Raw genomic sequence first — 18,499 nt, forward strand, 5'->3', positions numbered from 1 at the left:
ATTCGAGGCCCTTCGCTTCCCGCGGCCAAGCCTTTCTCTGTCTCTCCTCTCTCCCCTCTTCCCCCCGTACCAAGACACCAAGACCCGGGTCCGCAAATCCTATCTGCGCAACTCATAAATCTCCCGACGATGGCGGGGGGAAGATGCGGTCTCGGCGCCTTGGCTGGTCTCCCTCGATGCGGCCGCTTTCCGACGGGATGACGCAGATCGAGGATCGTGCCGGTACGCCAAGTCTGGGCACGTCGTCGCGCCTTGGTTCTGTTTTGGTGTGTATTTGTGTGTGTGTGTGTGTGTGTGTGTGTGGCTATTTCTTGGTATGTGTGACTACATTTTGCAAACTCCGCCACCGCCCATGCTCATCGCATGACGCTGACACGGCTCTTGTGTGCTTGGCTACGAGGATACATGCGTACACAGATGCCTCCCTTCTTATCATACTCTCCTTACTAAAAGCAGTCTTGAAAGTTGATGCTACCTCACGCATACACAACCACTTGAATCGCGCTCTCGAGATATCTGATTCCAAGGCAAATAGTTTGCCGTGACACTCCCCCGTCCGGGTGGTTTATCATTTCACTAGACTAAAAAATAGAATATAAAAAAAAAGACAACATCATAAGATCGATGTCAAAAAGCAGGGACCCAACCCCCCGGGTTCCCCGCTGTTTGTTTTCTTTTTCCCAGAATTCTCCCTCCCGACCGCTCACGTGGTATCATGCCGTCCCAAGTCCCGCCTCAGAAACTCCGAGATGTACTGTACAAAATCCAAGAGAAAGAAAAAGAAAAGTAGATGAAATATATGGAAACGTGAGTCCCCCGGGCTTGCCGGGGAATCTTCCATTAGAAAATAAGTCGCCGCGTCCGTGAAGAGGACAGAGAGACAGTGAGAGAGAGAGAGAGAGTGTGTGTGTGTGAGAGCAGGCGCCCTCACGACCTCCCCCAGCCCCTGACAAACGCCCTCTGCGCCCCGTTGACCCTCGCCAGGATGCCCAGGCCGACGTCCTCGCCGCCCCCCCACCCGCCGCCGCGCTTGACGTTGATGCCGTACGTCATGTCGTCGTCCCTGGCCGGGCCCGCGAGGTCCTCGACGCCGCGCCGCCGCCGCACGCGCTCCCAGCCCATCTTGAAGCCCATGGCGCGGCTGCCGTCGAGGAAGCTGCGCTTCATCTCGTCCGTCGCCTGCCACTCGGCCCCGCGGCCCAGGAACCCGAAGACGTTGCCGTCGGCGAGCAGCGCCGCCGCCGACGCGATGCTGCACGGGCTGCGCGGCACGATGGCGTCCGTACCCGGCGTCAGCAGCCAGGCCACGAGCGTCAGCGCCGCGAGCAGCGCCAGCACCGACTGGATGATGCGCGTCGACGCGCGGTCCTGCACGAGGCGCCGCAGCGACGTGACCGACGTCGACTCGAGCATGGCGGGGATGTCGGCGGCGTCGTCGCCGTCGACGTCGGGCACGCGCCGGCGCGAGTTGATGTTGAGGTTCTGCGCGCGCAGGATGCCGTGCTGGCGGACGATGGCGTCGGCCACGAGGCCGCTCTTGCCGAGGCCCGGGTCGCCCAGGTTGCCGGCGGGCACGGCGAAGCGCGAGGTGACGAGCGAGCTGAAGAAGGGGTCGAGCTGGTTGCCCGTCGGGAGGTTGGCGAGCAGGCCGTACTGCAGCGGCAGCAGGTTGAGGGTGACGCGGCGGGCGGTGGCCTCGTGCACGACGGGCGGGTACGTGGGGTCGAGGTGCAGCGACTCGCCGGTGAGGCGGACGCGGGCCTGGACCATCTGCAGCGTCTCGTTGCAGCCCATGGCCGAGATGTAGCCGACCTGCGCGGGGGTGGCGTCCGAGAGCTGGCCCCAGACGTAGGTGAAGTCGGAGCACTGGCCGGCCGAGGCGGAGCGCGACGTGGCGACGCCGAAGACGGACGACGCGGCCACGCCCGGCGGCAGCACGGCGCTCGACGTGATGGACGTGTCGACGCACGGCTCGCCGGCGACGTCGACCTTCATGGAGCGCGAGAGCTGCTGGTTCGGCAGTTCCGGGATGGTGAAGTTGGCGTTGATCTCGGACTGCGGGTACAGCCGGCAGTCGAGAGTCGACCGGAGCGCGGGGAGCGTGACGAGGATGGTGCCGGCGCCGTCCTTGGCCGACAGGGGCTCCGTGAGCCGCAGCGTGTTGAAGTTGAGGTCCTCAAAGGTAAAGGACGGGAAGGTGAGGTTCGCGTCGAGGATGAGCGACGCGAGGAGCGTGTCGGTGGTGCAGGTCGCGCACGCCGCCGAGGCGTTGACGAAGGTGTCGAGCGCCCGCAGGCTGACGGGCCGCCGCGACGGGATGGGCGTCGTGCTGTACAGGGCGCCCGAGAAGGTCGCCAGGAGCGACGCCACGACCAGCGCCGTCGTCGTGAAGGCGACGGCGATGTTGTTCGACTTGACGGCGTCGTAGAGGATCCTGGGCTTCGACTTGTCCATGAAGTCCATGTCGACCGTCGTCTCGAAGGAGCCGCCCTCCTTGAGCCGCGCGTAGGGCGCCAGGAAGCGCGTGGCGCAGTCGGCCGACGCGAGGTACAAGACCACGAGGCCGAAGATGACCCCCGTGCCCGTCGTCCACAGGAAGTGCCGGTCCGTGTTGGCCTTGATGGTCGCGACGCCGCTGTGGGCCTCGGAGATGCGGAGGACGACCTCGAGGCAGGCGATCATGGCGATCATGGTCACCACGGCGGCCAGCCGCGCCCACGGGTTCAGTGGCAGCGGGTGGCTCCACCCGTCCGTCTGCACGAACTCGGGCGGCGTGCTCTGCGGCGGCGGGGCGCCGCCGAAGATCTTGAAGTAGCCCCTGGCCGTCTTCTCGGCCTTCTCGTACGGCTCGACGCCGGTGTAGTAGTTGGTGCCCAGCAGCCTCTCCTGCACGGTCGTCGCGTCGCCGGCGCCCGAGCCGCGCAGGCACTGGAGGAGCTGGCGGCTGTGGGCGAGCAGGGTGGCCATGTTGATGATGGTGTTGGGGTCGCGGGGCAGGAAGCCGGTCGCCGGGGCGAGGGCGGTCGCGGCGAGCACGAGAGCCAGGACGAAGCCGAGCAGCCCGGACAGGAGGTGCGCCGGTATGGGGCGCACGTTGAGGCGCTCGCCGATCAGGATGGCCGTGCCGGTGGACTTCTCCTGCGCCTCCACCATCAGCGAGCTGCGCGCGACCAGCGCCGTGTACTGGCGCCAGTAAGCCGTCGAGATCTGGGTGAGGTTCTCGGGCCTCAGGAAGGTGTCGATCGGCGGCACGCCGTGGTCCTTGACCTCCATGGCGACGGCCGAGTTCATGACGGGGTCGGAGGCGACGGCGGCGACGCCGGGGTAGCGGCTGCCGACGCTCGGCATGGCCCCCAGGATCTGCGAGTCGGTGGGGTACGAGTTGAAGTGGCCCTGCACCACGTCCCACGGGTGCACGGCGCTGAGGGTCCTGTTGGCGGCCTTGCGGCGTCGCTCGATCTTGATGAGCTGGGTGCTGTTCTTGATGACGTGGACCCGCGTCAGCGAGTACGTGGGGCGGCAGATGAGGGCGGCGGACTTGGTCACGGAGCCGGAGATGGGGACGTCGAAGACGCTGTTGTCGGTGGGGACGGTGGACTGGTCGATGGTGATGGCGCCCGCCATGACGACCACGCGTCCGTCGTCGGGGGCCGGCGAGTTCCCGCAGTAGCCGGCCTGGAAAGCCACGAAGAATGTGGGCAGCGTCATCGCACTGACGAGCTGGTAGTTCGGTATCGTCTGGGCCAGGAGGCACGACGCCGTCGAGACGGTGACGTTGAGCTGCGCATCCCCGGCCTGGATGTACTGGACCCCCGTCAGGTTGAGCTGTGCAGGCTCGCACTCGATGTCGGACTCGAAGCCGTCAACGTTGGTGCGCAGCTCGGCGGTGGTGGCGGTGGCCAGGTCCGCCGAGAAGGACTGGAAGGCGAACTCCTTGGAGGTGCCGTCCGGGAAGCTGAGGCCCTTTGTCTGCAGGGCCGTCATGGTGAAGAAGGGCAGAGCGCCGGCGTTCAGCAGGCCGTTGGGATCGTTGGCGAAGGCGTTGTTCAGGTTCAGGCTCGTCCCTCGGGCCTTGACGATCTGGAAGGTCGGGCTGACGAGGGCCACGGCGATGACGACGATGATCTTCAGGGTCAGGCCGACGGAGGCGGTTGTCGCGACGAGCCAGTCGCGGTTCTTGGTCGCCTTGGCGATGGTCCAGGGTTCGGACAGGGAGACGTAGTCGAGCATCAGGGTGCGGTCAACGCTGGCGGGCCCCTTGGCCATGCGCAGCCACGGCGCGCTCGCTCTCGCCTGGTGCTCCGGCCTCGCCCAGAGCGCGGCGATGCAGGTGAAGATGAAGGCCGAGCCGTACTGCCACAGATACCTGAAGCCGTGGTCGGGCGAGCCGAGGCCGCCCCTCTTGTTGGACAGGTCCAGCACGGCCTCCACGGTGACGAGGAGGCCGGCGAAGAGGACCGCGAACGAGCTGAGGACCCTCCTCTGCAGGTAGAAGGGCCGCCATGGCAGCGCAACGTCGAGCAGTCCATCGCGCTTGCGCAAGTCGTCAGAGTCGGCCGTCGACGGCGGCAAAGGTGCCGGTGGTTGTGTCAGTTGGAAAGGCCGGGTCGTCGGCAGTGGTGCCTGCTGCGCCGGCGGAGGCTGTCTCGGTAACGGCACCGCCAGCCTCTGAGCCGCTGGGAAATTCGACTGTCGGGGGGTCAAGGAGTACCGCGGACGGGCAGATGGCGACGGTACAGGGCTGATGATCTTGATCTCGGGGATCTTTTGCTCCACGAGTGTATCGCCATCGCCATCGCCGCTGGAGGACGGGGAAGAGGCGGTGAGGATCGAGGGATGGGGAGTGCTAAAGGATTGGAAATGGCCGGTGTACGGGCGCTCGGCGGCGTCGTTTGGTGAGTCTTCGGGCAGCGGTGTGTTCGACTTTGCGACATATCGGTGGTAGGAGTCCATTCCATTTGTGGTCTGCTTCACTGCTCTGCGGGGCACGTTTGCCCTGGCCCTCGCATCAGATGCCATCGATCAGAGGGCGGGCAGAGTAGGTTCGTTCGTCGTCTCGAGCGACGGACGAGTCCTGTCGGGGGAGAGGAGGAAGGGGACCGGTATCACAAGAGGTTCATCGTCGCCCCTGGCCGGTCGGGTGTCTGTCTTGTTGTGCGCGCGCGTATAGTAGTTCCTGATTATTTGTTTATCTGGGAACCTTATTGAAGAAACAAATGATCGATGTCGGGGTGTGGTGTTTTGTCGATCCTCTCGGGGTGGGAATTGGGCAACGAGCAGCACGCGCTTGTTGCGAGTATATTGAGGCAAAGAAGTGTAAAAAAGAGCGGAGAACAGGCAGAAGAGGGTAGCGACCAGGTGGTGGGAGCGGTGCCTCGGGATATGGACAGGGAAATGCTAGCCTGTGCTTCCTGTTCTAGGCGCGCACTTGCGCATGAATGATGTTTGGGAAACTTGGATGGGGATCTTCGGTTGGACCTCGGACTGGAGCCGGCCCAGGATGAGAGGCGTTCGACACACGGCGGAGGGGGATATGCTATGTATAAGACTGGGTAAGGGTAGGGGGGAGGCCCAATCCCAGGAGGCTCAAGGGAATGGATGGGGAAGGGAAAGGCCTTGTTTCCAGACCCCGCGGGCGATCAGAGGATTAAGGTATGATATAAGGGACTGAGAGACCGAGAGCGAAGGGGAGAGAGAGAGATACTAGAAGAGAGAGGGGCCAATAGAGACCGAGAAATAGAGGGAGAGTCTAAGAGAGAGAGAGAAAGAGAGAAGACGGGACTGGAACACGAACGAGCGCGGTGGGGGGGGGGGCAGAAAACGTCGCCGTTGGTGCTGCCAGAGAATCCTGCCGAGCTGTCTTCTTGTCAAATGTCTACTCTGTCACCTCAGCGTTCCTCATGCCCTTTCGTCCCAATACGAGGGCGGCGCTCCACTTGGCGCAGCACGACGAGAGAAGCTTCGTCTCGGCCAACTGGCGACAAGAAAAGGTGCAGCGCAGCGATGCAGCGATGCAGCGGGCCAGTTTCAGAAGCAGGTTGACCGGGCGCCGTGGGGACGAGGGGGAGAAGAAGAACGGGCGAAGGTGATGTTCCATCGATCCAGCACGTTGGAAAAGGGTTTGGCCTTCCCGCCGCTTTGTGGATGTGGATGTGGATGGGGGGGGAGGGCACGGTGAAACTGCCGCGTGTGGCGGCTGTGTGAGAGAGTGTCACAGGCCCCGGTTTCGGGGATGGGATGGTCTGGTGTCCTCGCCCTCACGGCTGGGCGCCCCTCTCTCTCCGGTTGGCCCTGGCATGGGCAGCAGTGGGAACAAACGCCGGATTATGCGGGGCCGAGAAAACGGAGCCGGGGGGAGAAGGGGAGAAGGGGAGAAGTGATAAGGGAGACGGGGAAAGGGGGGGAGGGTGGAGGGGGATTTGCGGCTAGCAGGGAGATGCAGATGAGTGTAAAGCGACCACTTGGTTCCTGAGAAGCTCGGGGGCTGACTGGCTAGCTTAGCTAAGCTAAGCTGGGCTCGCGACAATGGAGCCTAATTGGCGGAGCAGAGAGACCGATTACGAGAGTGGGTGAAAAACAGGGGGGGGATGCCGGGAATTTGGACTGAATTGAATAAGAGAGGCAGTTTTCTGTCGAATGTGAGAGGTGTCGCGGGCCAGGAAAAGACTAGATGAAACGGGAGAAGAGACTCGGCAAGATGGGGTTGCATCGCGTTGAGGCGAGGCGAGGTGAAAGGGGGCGCATCTTTGAACGATTTCCACGGTTAATCCGACGTCTGCACACACTCTAATTAGGTACAATGGAGACTGGACGGTCTGTGCGTGCTTTGCGTGCAGATAAGATGTTGCGTGATGAGAAGAGTCGAGACTGTGCAGAGAACCTAGCTCCAAGAGCAGACAGGCTTTGGCAAAGAAGGACGAGAGGGCAGAAACAAGAAACAAAACGCCGGGGAGGGCAGGGATTGGCGCGGAGGGGGAGCTCTCTGTTCCGGTGTAGTTGTTATAGAGTTGTTGTAGTAGTAGTAGTTGTTAGAGTAGTTGCTAAATAGGAGTCGGGTTAGGGTTGCACATGTCTGCCTGTAATTGGCTACTGTTGTATTGCGCTGCCCGGCCGCCACGTCTCGCCTAAACCGAACCCCTGGAACGAATGCATACGGTGCACACTATGTAGTATGAGTGAGTGTGTGAGTATGTCAGTGTGAGTGAGTGAGTATGTCAACGTGAGTGAGTGAGTATGTCAGTGTGAGTAAGTGGGTAAGTGGGTGAGTGAGTGAGTGAGTGAGCGAGTGTCTGTATCTGGCATGGTTTCTTCTTCGCTTCTCTGCATATGCATCCCGAAAAAGGCGTACACTAAACACAACAGAAAACACACCAAAAGTAAGTATACCCGCACACGCACATGAACGCCTGCAGCTGCGCTAAAGGAAACACCATCGTACATGGCTAGGCCGAGCTCTACCTAATCCAAGCCTTGATATCCTGCACCACCCACTCCGATGCCCCCGCGTTCCTCCTCTTCCTTCTCCTCGTCCGCCGCCGTCACCCGCATGACGATGCATCCGATTGAGTTTATCGGCCGGCATATATCCGCCACGATCTCTCACAACGTGCACAGCTCTTGCACCCTCCCCCCAGTGAGCTCATATACACCGCTCCGGCAACCGTGGAGGGGGGCGCGCATTCGAGCCTACAGGGCTGAACTGGCGCGTCACAGGTTCTTGTAAAGTCGCCACCCGTCATCGTCATGCCATACCTACATCATCCCCCGTGCTGCCCGTCCCCCCTTTTGTCCCCGCGTGGAGCCGCAGGACGCCCCTCCCGCGAACCGAGACCGAACGCCCGAGTCGCCGCACCAGAGTTCGGTCGAGAGAGGGGGGGGAAGAGGGGAGGGGAGTGAGAGGCGCGGCGTGAACACCCCGCCGGCGACAGCAAGCCGAGACGGGCCAGGCCCGCAAGCCTCGACTTATTCGTGCGGCTGAAATTAGATCGGGAGAGATGTGGTAAGGAGGAAGGAGGGAGGGAGAGGGCGCTTTGCAGACAGAGAGACCCCGTCGCGTGTCGTTGTCACGATTCCTGGCCCTCTCCCTCGAAGCACTGGTAAAAAGGCCATGACCAGATTATCGGCCGAGTCAAAGAAGAGGAATCAAGGAATGAAAGAAAGAAATTAGGGGTGATCCAAACAATACGATTGGATTTCGGTTGCCGACAGATGGCGGGCCTCGTGTTCTGATGTTCTGATGTTCTGATGTTCTGATGAGAATCGCCGAGGAAGCACACTTTTCCGAACGGCGGAGATCGGATTGACACACACACACACACACACGCACACACGCACGAGGACGCAGAAAGAGAGACGGCCAAGAACCATGCCACGTTCCTAATAATACAACACACTCGCAGCCGAGGCAAACACCCCTTAACCCCCTCATCCCACCTCACACACATGGCACATGGCACATGATCCTCGTGGCCCACGGCAGACGCCGATTCGGTCATCTGTTTTGTTTCCCTTTTGCATCCATTTATTTTCGGGGCCCTCCTTCAATCCTCCGCTCCCTCCCCCTCGTGTATGCAATTACCAGGCTGCTTGTTGATTATAGTACAAGTTGACATGCCGTTCGGAAAGAAGAATCGGAAAACGAATTCGCCCTGGGTATAAACTGCGAAAGAAGCGGAGGAAAGAAAAAAAAGAAGAAGAAAAAAAAAAGGGACGAAAACCCCCAGCTCTGTTTCGGACAAGGGTGTCGGTGCCCGTAGCAATCGTGTCATCGTAACGCGCTCGTCGCCCGTCAAAAGAGAAAAAAACGCCAAAGTGCTGTGTTTCGCCAGTCGTGCAACATGGCCGTGGTGTTTTAGACGGTCGTCGAGAGCGGCCCCCTTCTCCTCACCAGTCGAGACATTTTGGTTTGTTTCCCGCTTCTGCCAATGTCGTTGGGTTCGGTGGAGATGGCCTGACTCGCCAGGGAGGGGAGGGGAAGGGGTTTGTCTCGTCTCCCTACGGCGCCTGGGTCTCTTCGTCCCCTCGACGGAGGACGGAGATCCTGGGACCCTGGAGGGGCCGCCGCGTGGGGACGTTTGTGGTGGTATTGGTGCCCATAATTATTTCTGGGTGCTTCGTGTAAGCCGTAGCCGCGCGCGCCCACGAAGCTATCACGAAGCTATCGCCAAGCTGGGAAAGAAAAGCTCTCGAGTGTTGTTGTTCACGTGTAAAGATTTTCCCTTCATCCGGTATCTTCCTCTCCCTCCACATAATATTTGTAATGTGCAGGCGGACGGGCGCTCTCATGTGCCGTAGTTCTCGGGCTTCCAGCTGCGGGCGTCGATGATGTTCTGGGACTCGGCCTTGACGAGGAAGCCGGCGTCGCAAAACGACATGTCTGGCCGGGCAATTTCGGGCGGGTAGTGCTAGACGGACGCGGGGCGTGGTCAGTTTCAATTGCGCCCCAAGGAATGTTGGGAAATGTCGGTCTGGTTCGACTCACCATTCGCATGCAGCAGGCGTCCGTCCAGCCCGTCGCACAGGTGCCCAGGTCCTGGCCGAACTTGGTCTTGAACCTGCCGCCGTTGGCGGGCTCGCACTTTGTGCCGATGCGCAGCTTGTTGTCGATGGGGCCCTTGCAGCAGTGCGGCTGCAGGGTGATGAAGGGACTCGCGAGCTGGTCGGCGGGCGGGTACGGGTAGCAGTAGAAGGGCTCGCTCTGGGCGAGGATGACGGGCAGGCCGATGACGAGGAAGAGCGCGACGATGGCGGCGGAGAAGCCCAGCGGGCGGTGCATCTTTGCGGGAATGGACGAGTGGACGCGGACGACGACGGCGGAGGAGGCGACGGCGGAGAGGGAGCGCGAGGCGTGGAGTTGGGCCTTTTTGGCAATTTCGCGGACGGGCCGGGGCAGGTGTTGGGCCAGCAGCTGGAGGTATGTCGCCGTGATGGCGAGGATTGGGGGCGGCGAGGCGGCCGACGAGGGCGGCATTGCTGCTAGCTAAATAAAATCAAACAAAGTCCCTTTCTCACCCTGCTAGATCAAGGGGGGCCCTCTTTTCCTTCTCCCCCGGTTGGCCTGGTTTTGGTTCGACGCAACTGGACTGGCTGACCGACTGCTACGCTAGACAGGCACGTAAGCTCGCCGACTGCAACCAGCGGCAGGCCCGGGGCGGGTCAGAAGAAGGCTTGTTTGTGTGGAACGGCGAGTGCAAGACACAGATGGACCCCAGGGCGAGACAAAGGGAGGCGCAGGCCTGCCCCGACTGGACTGGACTGGGACAAAAAGGTTGGGTATATCGCGGGCGGGCGGGCGATAGCGATAACGACACCTTCCCAAGACGGCGACTGAGGACTGGCTGGGCTGGCTGAAGCCGGGACTGGTACGTGGTCTTTGCGGGGGGAGGGGAGCGTCGCAGCGTGCTGAGCTTAAAGTGTGGCGCTGCCGGGAATGTGGCCGTTGCGAAAGCGGTGCGGCAACGGGGGGTGTGTAGCGCAGCGCAGCGAAAGACGGTGGACGCGTGGAGGGGGGCGGCCTCAGCTGGGATGATGCCGTTGACGTCGACGGAGCTTCTGAGTTGAGTTGACGGAATGAATGCTCTAGGTTCGGGGCTGGGCGAATTGGAGCGGGACGGTTTGGTCGGTCTGGCGGACGAGAAGAATGAAGGGAGGATCGATTCGCTGGGAAGGGGGCGAGGTGGACGAGGAGCGAGGACGAGGGATCGGATGCCGGAGGGGTTTCGCGTTGGAGGCGCCGTGGCCACGGAGATGGGTTGGAGGTTTTGGGTTGAACAGGTGCGCACCGATATCGAGTCGAGAGGAACGCTTGGGGAATGCGGGCCTTGGAGGGGGGTTGGTCGAGAGGCCGGTTGTCGTTCGTGTCAAGACGGGCGATGGAGGATGGAAGATTTTTTTCTTTCTTTGTTTCTCTTCCCTCGACAGAATGGATCACGGGGCGGCAGAAGGGAGGGAGCAGGAGCACAGGAAGGAGCACAGGATGGATCACAGAAGGAAAGAGCCATGTTTGTATTCGTACGTGGCCGCAAGCCAAGCCCAAGCCCGCAGCGAGAGGCAAGGCAAGCGAGAACAGGCTAAACTAAGCTGAGCCAACGCCAAGGTACGGTACGATACGATACGATACGGTACGGATACAAAAGGCCGATAAGAGACGCACGATGGACAGAGATTCGGCTTGGTCTGGCGCAGAAGAAAAAGGAACAGACAGGGAAGGGGAGTGGAGGGGAGGGGAGAAGCGCAGAAGGAAGACGAGAAGCAAGGGGGGGAGGGGGATCGAAGAGAGAAATAGAGTGAAATAAAATAAAATAAAATAAATAAAAAAGGGACCGTCCAGCCAAGCCCAGACAAACGAGTGAAAATATGGCTGCCTGCTCGCTCAATTGGGCCGCCAGTACTCCGTATGGATGGATACCTGGTATGGTATCCGTATGGTACCTATGTAAGCACCCGTCACGTTGCGTTGCGTTGCGACGGGGAAAATGCGAGATAAACCCTGCTCGTCCCTGGTGGTTTGTATCCGTACACTACGGAAATCCGCACCTCGAGGGGGAGACGGACCAAAAAAGATTGCATCGGCCAAACCAAACCAACAACAGCCAGTGCCCACCGTTTGCCCACTAATTGCCGGTACGGGAACTAGGGATATGTCAGATTGTCAGCCCGCGTAGCCGGGCGTTGCCTCCCCTCCCCTCCCCTTCTCCCCCCGGCCAAGCGCCATGCGCCACAAAGCAAGCCGCCCGGCATCCACACAATTCCAGAGCTTCGCGGCCGGCTGCAGGGCTCCCGCGGCACCAAAATGCCATCTTGGCCCTATTTGCTGCCGACCCGGGCGATGGATGGGTGGGTAACCATGTATGGCGACAGCAGAATGATGGGGACGCGGCCACAGGCGGAGGAGGGGCGCACACTCGCTGTAGATGGTCGAAATGACGCCGAGACATGGGCAAATGGATGGCGGTATCCCCAAGTCGCACACGGCAAACAACCTCGGATGGCACAGTTTGCGCCCTGCGAGCAAAGGGAAAGGGGCCGACCAACAGAGAGGAACAATGCAGTCAGCAGAACCGTCGAAGAGCGCATAACAAATTTCCCTTTTTTTTTTCTCTCCTTCCTCTTTCTTTTTTCGTCCCCAGCGGCCGCCCCCTGCGTCATCCATGCAAGGGCTGCATAACTGACTCCCACCAATCCTCGCACAGCGCCGCCCCGAGCCTCACCCTATCGCTAATTGGGTGCGCCACAAGCCCCACCCCTGGCCGGCATTGCTCCATCGCCCGCGCCCTATCAGGCGTGCCGCGGTGCAAATGCGCCCGCCAGCCTCTCCGGGATCTCCGGGCACGGGCCCCGCCGCAGTCCCCGCCCCCGATTAAGGTTATCCGGCCGGGCCTCTCCCAGGAGTCGCCCGGCCGCCCGCCGGCCACGCGCCGCAAGCAAAACCCGTCTTTCTCCCAGGCCTTGAGCCCGAATGTGTATGCCTGGCATCAGCTATTGGAGCGAGGGAAGGGTGGGATGAAGGGGGATGCGAGCCTTTTCCTCTAAACGCCCTTGTTCAGGGCAGTGGCAGCCAACAGCATCTCTTTCCTCCCCCCCCTTCCCCCCCGCATTCTGCATCGTCCAAAATTGCCAGCCTGGAAATTTTAAATGCAGACAAAACTTAAATGGACGCCACTGTCTGCGCAGATCAGTAAATGAAATGAAAAAAAAGGAAATGAAATAAAATAGGATAGGTTGCCTCTACCCGCGCAAAAGTCTGTCGCGCCATGCCCTCCCCCCCATGGTTCGTTCCATCCCGACAACGACGAACCGACGTCGGCAAGCCCGGCACGAACCTATGCCGTCGCTGGCTCTGCATCCCTCGATCTCGCGCTGGCAGGCGCCGCCTGGGGGCCCGCAATCCCATTAGACTTTTGGGACGGGGGGAGGGACACCTTGTCATGGCTTTTTTTTCTTGTCATGACCTCGACCTAATTCGGGTGCGATAAGCATTGACATATGCTGCCTAGAAAAGGAGGTGGGTTTCTCTCTCATCACATAAATAAAATATAATAAAAACCATACCGCGGCTGGAACCAGCTGTGCTGGGTCAGGCACACCGGCATCGGAAGCCGTCGCAACACCGACCGGAGCCCCCCCCAAAGAAAAAGGCTCAATTTCCCTTTCCTTTTTTTTCTTCTTTTTCCATCACAGTAGTTGAGCGCCGCGTCCTCGGCGCCAAATCAATTAGATGAGCCAATCTGCGAAGCTTTCCGCGCAACCAAACCTACCGTACTAGTGCGCTTGGGAAACGCCTTGGCATGTCGAGCTGTGCATCTTCCAGGGATGTTCCCGCCGGCCAGTACATCCGATGCAGATACCGGTGTCCCGCAACAGGACGTATATTTAGGGAGTAGGTACTGGGGGATGAATGCTTCTTCCACCGACAGCGTCTGCTGTGTCCATGATGATGTATTCACGGCAATCAAAATTCTGACAAGAGTACAATATGTCCTCGCCCCAGTAGACTTACTGCTCTTACCACGACCGGTTTTGTTTCCCTTTTAGACTTATTGAATTATATTTGCATAATGGTATAAAGATATCGGCCAAGAAGCGAAGCCAAGCATTTGCCGATCCGGGCCGAGTTCAACAGAGTGACAGGCACCAACGTGAAATAAGCAAAGCAGTTCCTTGCCATGCAAAGAAAGAGCCATGCAAAAATGACTCTCTAAACCGTTGAACCCGTCTCCGCATAAACTCCATCGACAACCGGCCACTCAACGGCCACCACTACCCCAGCCCAGGAAGAGGTCCGTCCTAGCCCACCAGACGAACCAAAAGACGAACCCCCAGCACCGCACCCGCAGCAACCCAACCCGGGCGCTCCCCCAACAGCCCGTCCGCCGCCGCCCCCGTCCCGACGTGGACGCACCGCTCCCCCCAGTCGCACACCTGGCCCTCCGCACAACACCCGCCCCCGCAGCACCTCTCCCCCCGCCCGCAGCCCCCCGCCGCGCCGCAGCACTCCCCGTCCACGCACATGCCCCCGCAGAGCCGCTTGCCCGCCGAGCAGCACATCCCCACCGCCGCGTCGACGCACTCGAACCCCCGCGCGCAGCAGCCCGGCCCGCAGCAGGGCTGCGACGATGGGCAGCAGTTCCAGTTGCGCGGGAGGTGGCAGGCGACTGTGCGGAAATTTTGTCAGCAGGGAGGTTCCAAGGTGAGTGTTTAGAGGGGCCGGAGGGACACGGACCTGTGTCTCCGGGGCAGGTCTCCCCGATGGTGCGCGGCGGCAACGCCGGTCTGGCGGGTTCCGCGCCCAGGACGCGGACGGCCGAGGCCCCCCCTGGTGATTGCCGTGGCTCGGGAGACTGTGGCGTTTGTGGGGGCACCGCGACCCATGGCAAGCTTGCTGTCCAAGGGCCTGCAAAGAGCAGGGAAAGCCGAAGTGGTCTCATTTTGTTTTGTTTGTGGTTTTCGGTTGCGTATGTTTGTGTTTGTTCGAAATCATGCAAGGGTTCGGGGCAACAAATTTCACGACACCACGCAAGCCTCCTCAAATACGTCTCTCGCCGATGGCCCACGGTGAATCACTCGTTGGCCCAAAACGACCGCTAATAGCATAACAAACATAATCCATTCACCACTGTTTGTGGATTTTTTTTACTTGGTATTTACCCTCCGTCTATGCAACTCCAGATGCTCCCCAATCACCAAACTTCCGTGCCTCACACGGCCCGTACCAAACAGGTACGCAGTCACACCAAACCTCAGACCTTTCCGGCATCCTCCTTCAGCGACACAATGCGGTTGAGGATAATCTTGTCGTCGGTGCTGTCACAGTCGACGGCCTAGACGGATTAGCATTAGCACTTGTTCGGAAACACTTGATTGCGCGTGGGGAGACTCACAAAGTAGGCGACGCGAGTGGCCTGGAAGCGCACGCTCTCCGGCCCACCCTTGCCCAGCTCGCTCTCGCCGGCCGCCTCGGGCCAAGGCGCGCGGCGCTTGACCTCGTCGAAGCCGCTCTCGATGATGGCATCGGGGTAGATGACCTCGCTTTCCGGGTTGATGTCGTTGAGGAAACCGCCCTCGGCGTCGTCGGGCTTCTCGCTCTTGAACAGCGAGTTGTGGATGCGGACCTCGACCTTCTTGGAGCCCTCGGTGCCCACCCAGTTGATGAACGCCTTGGGCTTCTTCGTCTCCTTGTCGAACACGGCACGGATCTCGGTGACCTTGCCAGTGGCCTCGTCCTTGGTGTACGAGGTGGCCTTGATGGGGAAGGGCGCGTTGAGCAGGCCCACCGTCTTGTTGGGCGCGAGACGGAAGTAGTCCTTGCTGTCGACCTCTCTGAAGTCCGCACGGTCGATGTAGACAGTGGGCGTGAACTTGATGATGTGCGATCCCATCTTGGGGTCCTTGGGAGAGAAGGGCATCTCGACGTCCGTGGTCTCGGCGTCCTCGATGACGACCGGGATGGGGTCAAGAACCATCATGAGTCTGGGGACCGTGCGCTCGAGGTACTTGCGCACCGTCTGCTCGAAGCGCTTGATCTGGATGACGGACACCGAGGTGGTGACACCCAGCTCGTTGACGAAGTCCAGGATTGCGCCAGGCGGTACACCACGACGCTTGATGCCGATCAGCGTGTACAGGCGGGGATCGTCCCAGCCGCGGACAATCTTTTCCTCGACCAGCTTCAGGATCTTTCTCTTGGACAACACCGTGCCCGTGATGCCCAGACGGCCGTACTCGCGCTGCATCGGCTCGTAGACGCCGAGAGTCTTGTTCAGCCACTCGTATGACACACGGCTCTGGACGAACTCGGTCGTGCACAGCGAGTGGGTGATGCCCTCAAAGCTATCGCACAAGCAGTGCGTGAAGTCGTAGGTCGGGTAGATCTTCCAGTCCCAGCCGGTGCGGTGGTGCGGCGTGTCCGTCTTGATGCGGTAGGCCGCCAAGTCCCACATCTGGGGGTTGCCGTCGGTGATGTCCTGCTTCATGCGCAGGAACGCCTCCCTGGGCTTGTACTTTCCGTCTCTCATATCTCTGAACTTCTGGAGGTTCTCCTCGACGGTCTGGTTCGCGTGCTCGCATCGGAATCGGGGGGAGGAGCCCTTCTCTCCGCCGCGTTGAAGCTTGATCTCGGTATCTGAACATCCCGGGGGTTAGCGGATTAGCTGGTACACGACATGCAAGCTGGCTTACCTCCGCAGTAGCAGACGTAGGCCTTCTCCAGAGTGATCATCTTCTCGGCCAGGTCGTACAGCTTCTGGAAGTTGTCGCTCGAGTACGTGATCTTGTAGGGAGTGAAGCCGAGCCACCTGACCATCTCCTGGATGGCGGTAAAATACCTCTCCTCCTCCTTCTCGGGGTTCGTGTCGTCGTAACGCAGGTAGCAAACACCTCCGTGGTGCTTTGCAAAGCCGAAGTTGACGGCAATGGCCTTGGCGTGACCAATGTGCAAACGAGGGGGACGTTAGTGGCGTGACGAAGAACGGGGGCGATTGATACATACTAGCCATTGGGCTCAGGAGGAAATCGCGTAACGACAGACTCGGAAGGCCTCTCCTTGTACACCTCCTGGAGGAAGCCCTGCTTGAACATGGCCTCGGGGTCGAGGACGACCTCCTCGGGCTTTGCCTTGGGCTTCGGCGCGGGCTTGCTGTCGCCGGGGCCGGCAGCCTCCTTGGCGGCCTTCGCCTTCTCGGTGGCAGCTTTCTTAGCACGCTTCGCCAATCGCTTCTTGAGCTCGCCCTTGCTGACCATCTCGCCCGTCTCCTCGTCGAGCTGGAGCTTGGCCGTGGTCTCGGCCAGCTTGGCGGTGGGGTCCGCTGCAGCGTCCGCCATGGTATCTGTGTTCAATCGGGTGGAGCGAGTGTGGGAATCGAGTTCGTGGAAGGTTCGAGGGTATCGTGTCGTCGCTTGATGCTTGGGAAACGTTCAATTGGGCACCGCAAAAAGCTTCCGGGCGTTGAAAATGTGTGGTTGTGGTGGCGGGGCAACACTTCTTTTACGGCGGGGATGAGTCAAACGGATCCGGATAAGGAGGGGTCACGGTGACCTCCCTCCCCTCCCCTCAGGCTTGCGCCTGCAACACGCGACAGTGAGGTTGGATTAGATAAGGCCTAGGATGATAAGATAAGGATTCTTCCGAGATCAGTCAGCACCTCACCTTGGGCTTACTAGCAACACTGCGCCATATCACAAAACTTGGGGTATCTGCTGCGGTTGATAAATAATAAATCAAAATCAAAATCAAAATGAAGGCAATTTTGAATTACTGGATTTTGTTGGATTTTTTTTGGTATATCAATACAGAAAGTGAGGCAACTCTATTATGCTAAACATAGCCGACAAATGCCCGTTCTCTGAGCCGTCTGAACTAGGTAGAGCGCTGAAAGCGATAAGACCAAGTACGATAAGCTTCGATAAGCTTCGATAAGCCAAGCTTAAGCTCAAGCTCAGCAGCGTGGGGTTCTTTCGTCATGGCTCCCACCTCAGCTGTTTCCAGCTGACTTCTTTGTCACCAACACAAACACAACCACCTCACCCTGCGCCAAAGGACGCCAAACCACATAGAATCAACGCCAGTCCCGAACCGAACAAGCAACCCGCAAGCTCGCCTATGCCAATTCGACCAGCCGTCAAAATGGCCACCACTGCCGTCGCCAACATCCCAACCGTCGAGCTCCTGTACAAGCTTGGCCAGCTCTCCGCGCCCTCGAAGCCCCTCTACCCTCCCAACGAGTCGCACAACCAAAAGGTCGCCGTCATCCGAGGCGACATCACCAAACTCGAAGTAGACGCCATTGTCAATGCCGCAAACAGAAGCCTTCTCGGCGGCGGCGGCGTCGACGGAGCCATCCACCGCGCTGCCGGTCGCGGCTTGCTACAGGAGTGCAGGACCCTCAACGGCTGCGCCACCGGCTCTTCCAAGATCACCGGCGCCTACAACCTCCCTTGCAAAAGGGTCATCCACACCGTTGGCCCCGTCTACGATAACCTCAACCCCGAGCCCTCGGAGAAGAACTTGAGGAGTTGCTACAAAACCAGCCTGGATCTCGCCGTCCAGAACGGCTGCCGCAGCATTGCCTTCAGCGCCATCAGCACCGGCGTCTACGGCTACCCCAGTCGCGAGGCCGCCCCAGTCGCTGTGGGTGTTGTCCGGGATTTCTTGGACAGCGATGAGGGCAAGAAATTGGACACGGTCGTCTTCTGCACCTTCGAGATGAAGGATGTCAACGCCTACAATGCGACTCTCCCGTATGTGCAACATACACAATCTCTGTCGCGGTTCGTTTGCTAATCTTGGTGAATAGAAAATTTTTCCCTCCCAATGACAACTCCGCATCCCACAAGGAAGACTCGGTCGGTCCGTCGAAGGAGGAGACTGAGGAAGCCAGGGCCGTTGCTGCTGAGCTTCCCAGTGTCCCGAAGGCCGACCCCTCCCAGTAGACGATGATTCTTTCGACAGGTTCTGCTAATAAGGGAGTGGCTGCTCAAGGATGACCAGCATGAATTCGGGAGT

General features: G+C 59.9%; 4 protein-coding genes across 4 annotated transcripts; 1 reads left to right on the plus strand and 3 right to left on the minus strand.

Moving 5' to 3' along the window:
• Nucleotides 1-927: 927 nt before the first annotated feature.
• EsH8_VIII_000271 (DUF3433 domain-containing protein) lies at nucleotides 928-5,019 on the minus strand (the record flags this gene model as incomplete). Its single annotated transcript, XM_083269313.1, has 1 exon — nucleotides 928-5,019. The coding sequence occupies one exon, from the start codon at nucleotides 5,017-5,019 to the stop codon at nucleotides 928-930; it is 4,092 nt and encodes a 1,363-aa protein (XP_083129081.1).
• Nucleotides 5,020-9,281: 4,262 nt separating this feature from the next.
• On the minus strand, nucleotides 9,282-9,970 carry EsH8_VIII_000272 (uncharacterized protein; the record flags this gene model as incomplete). The annotated part of the gene is made up of 2 exons (XM_083269314.1): nucleotides 9,282-9,404; nucleotides 9,482-9,970. The coding sequence occupies 2 exons, from the start codon at nucleotides 9,968-9,970 to the stop codon at nucleotides 9,282-9,284; spliced, it is 612 nt and encodes a 203-aa protein (XP_083129082.1).
• Nucleotides 9,971-14,738: 4,768 nt separating this feature from the next.
• Nucleotides 14,739-16,818, minus strand: EsH8_VIII_000273 (glutamine--tRNA ligase domain-containing protein; the record flags this gene model as incomplete). The annotated part of the gene is made up of 4 exons (XM_083269315.1): nucleotides 14,739-14,819; nucleotides 14,880-16,120; nucleotides 16,177-16,414; nucleotides 16,519-16,818. 4 exons carry the CDS (start codon nucleotides 16,816-16,818, stop codon nucleotides 14,739-14,741), a joined length of 1,860 nt encoding a protein of 619 aa, XP_083129083.1.
• An 802-nt stretch (nucleotides 16,819-17,620) lies between these two features.
• Nucleotides 17,621-18,426, plus strand: EsH8_VIII_000274 (macro domain-containing protein; the record flags this gene model as incomplete). The annotated part of the gene is made up of 2 exons (XM_083269316.1): nucleotides 17,621-18,234; nucleotides 18,291-18,426. 2 exons carry the CDS (start codon nucleotides 17,621-17,623, stop codon nucleotides 18,424-18,426), a joined length of 750 nt encoding a protein of 249 aa, XP_083129084.1.
• Nucleotides 18,427-18,499: the final 73 nt, after the last annotated feature.

This window comes from Colletotrichum jinshuiense, chromosome 8 (assembly GCF_051148585.1).
Source record: "Colletotrichum jinshuiense chromosome 8, complete sequence".
In the NCBI taxonomy this organism is placed as follows: domain Eukaryota; kingdom Fungi; phylum Ascomycota; class Sordariomycetes; order Glomerellales; family Glomerellaceae; genus Colletotrichum; species Colletotrichum jinshuiense.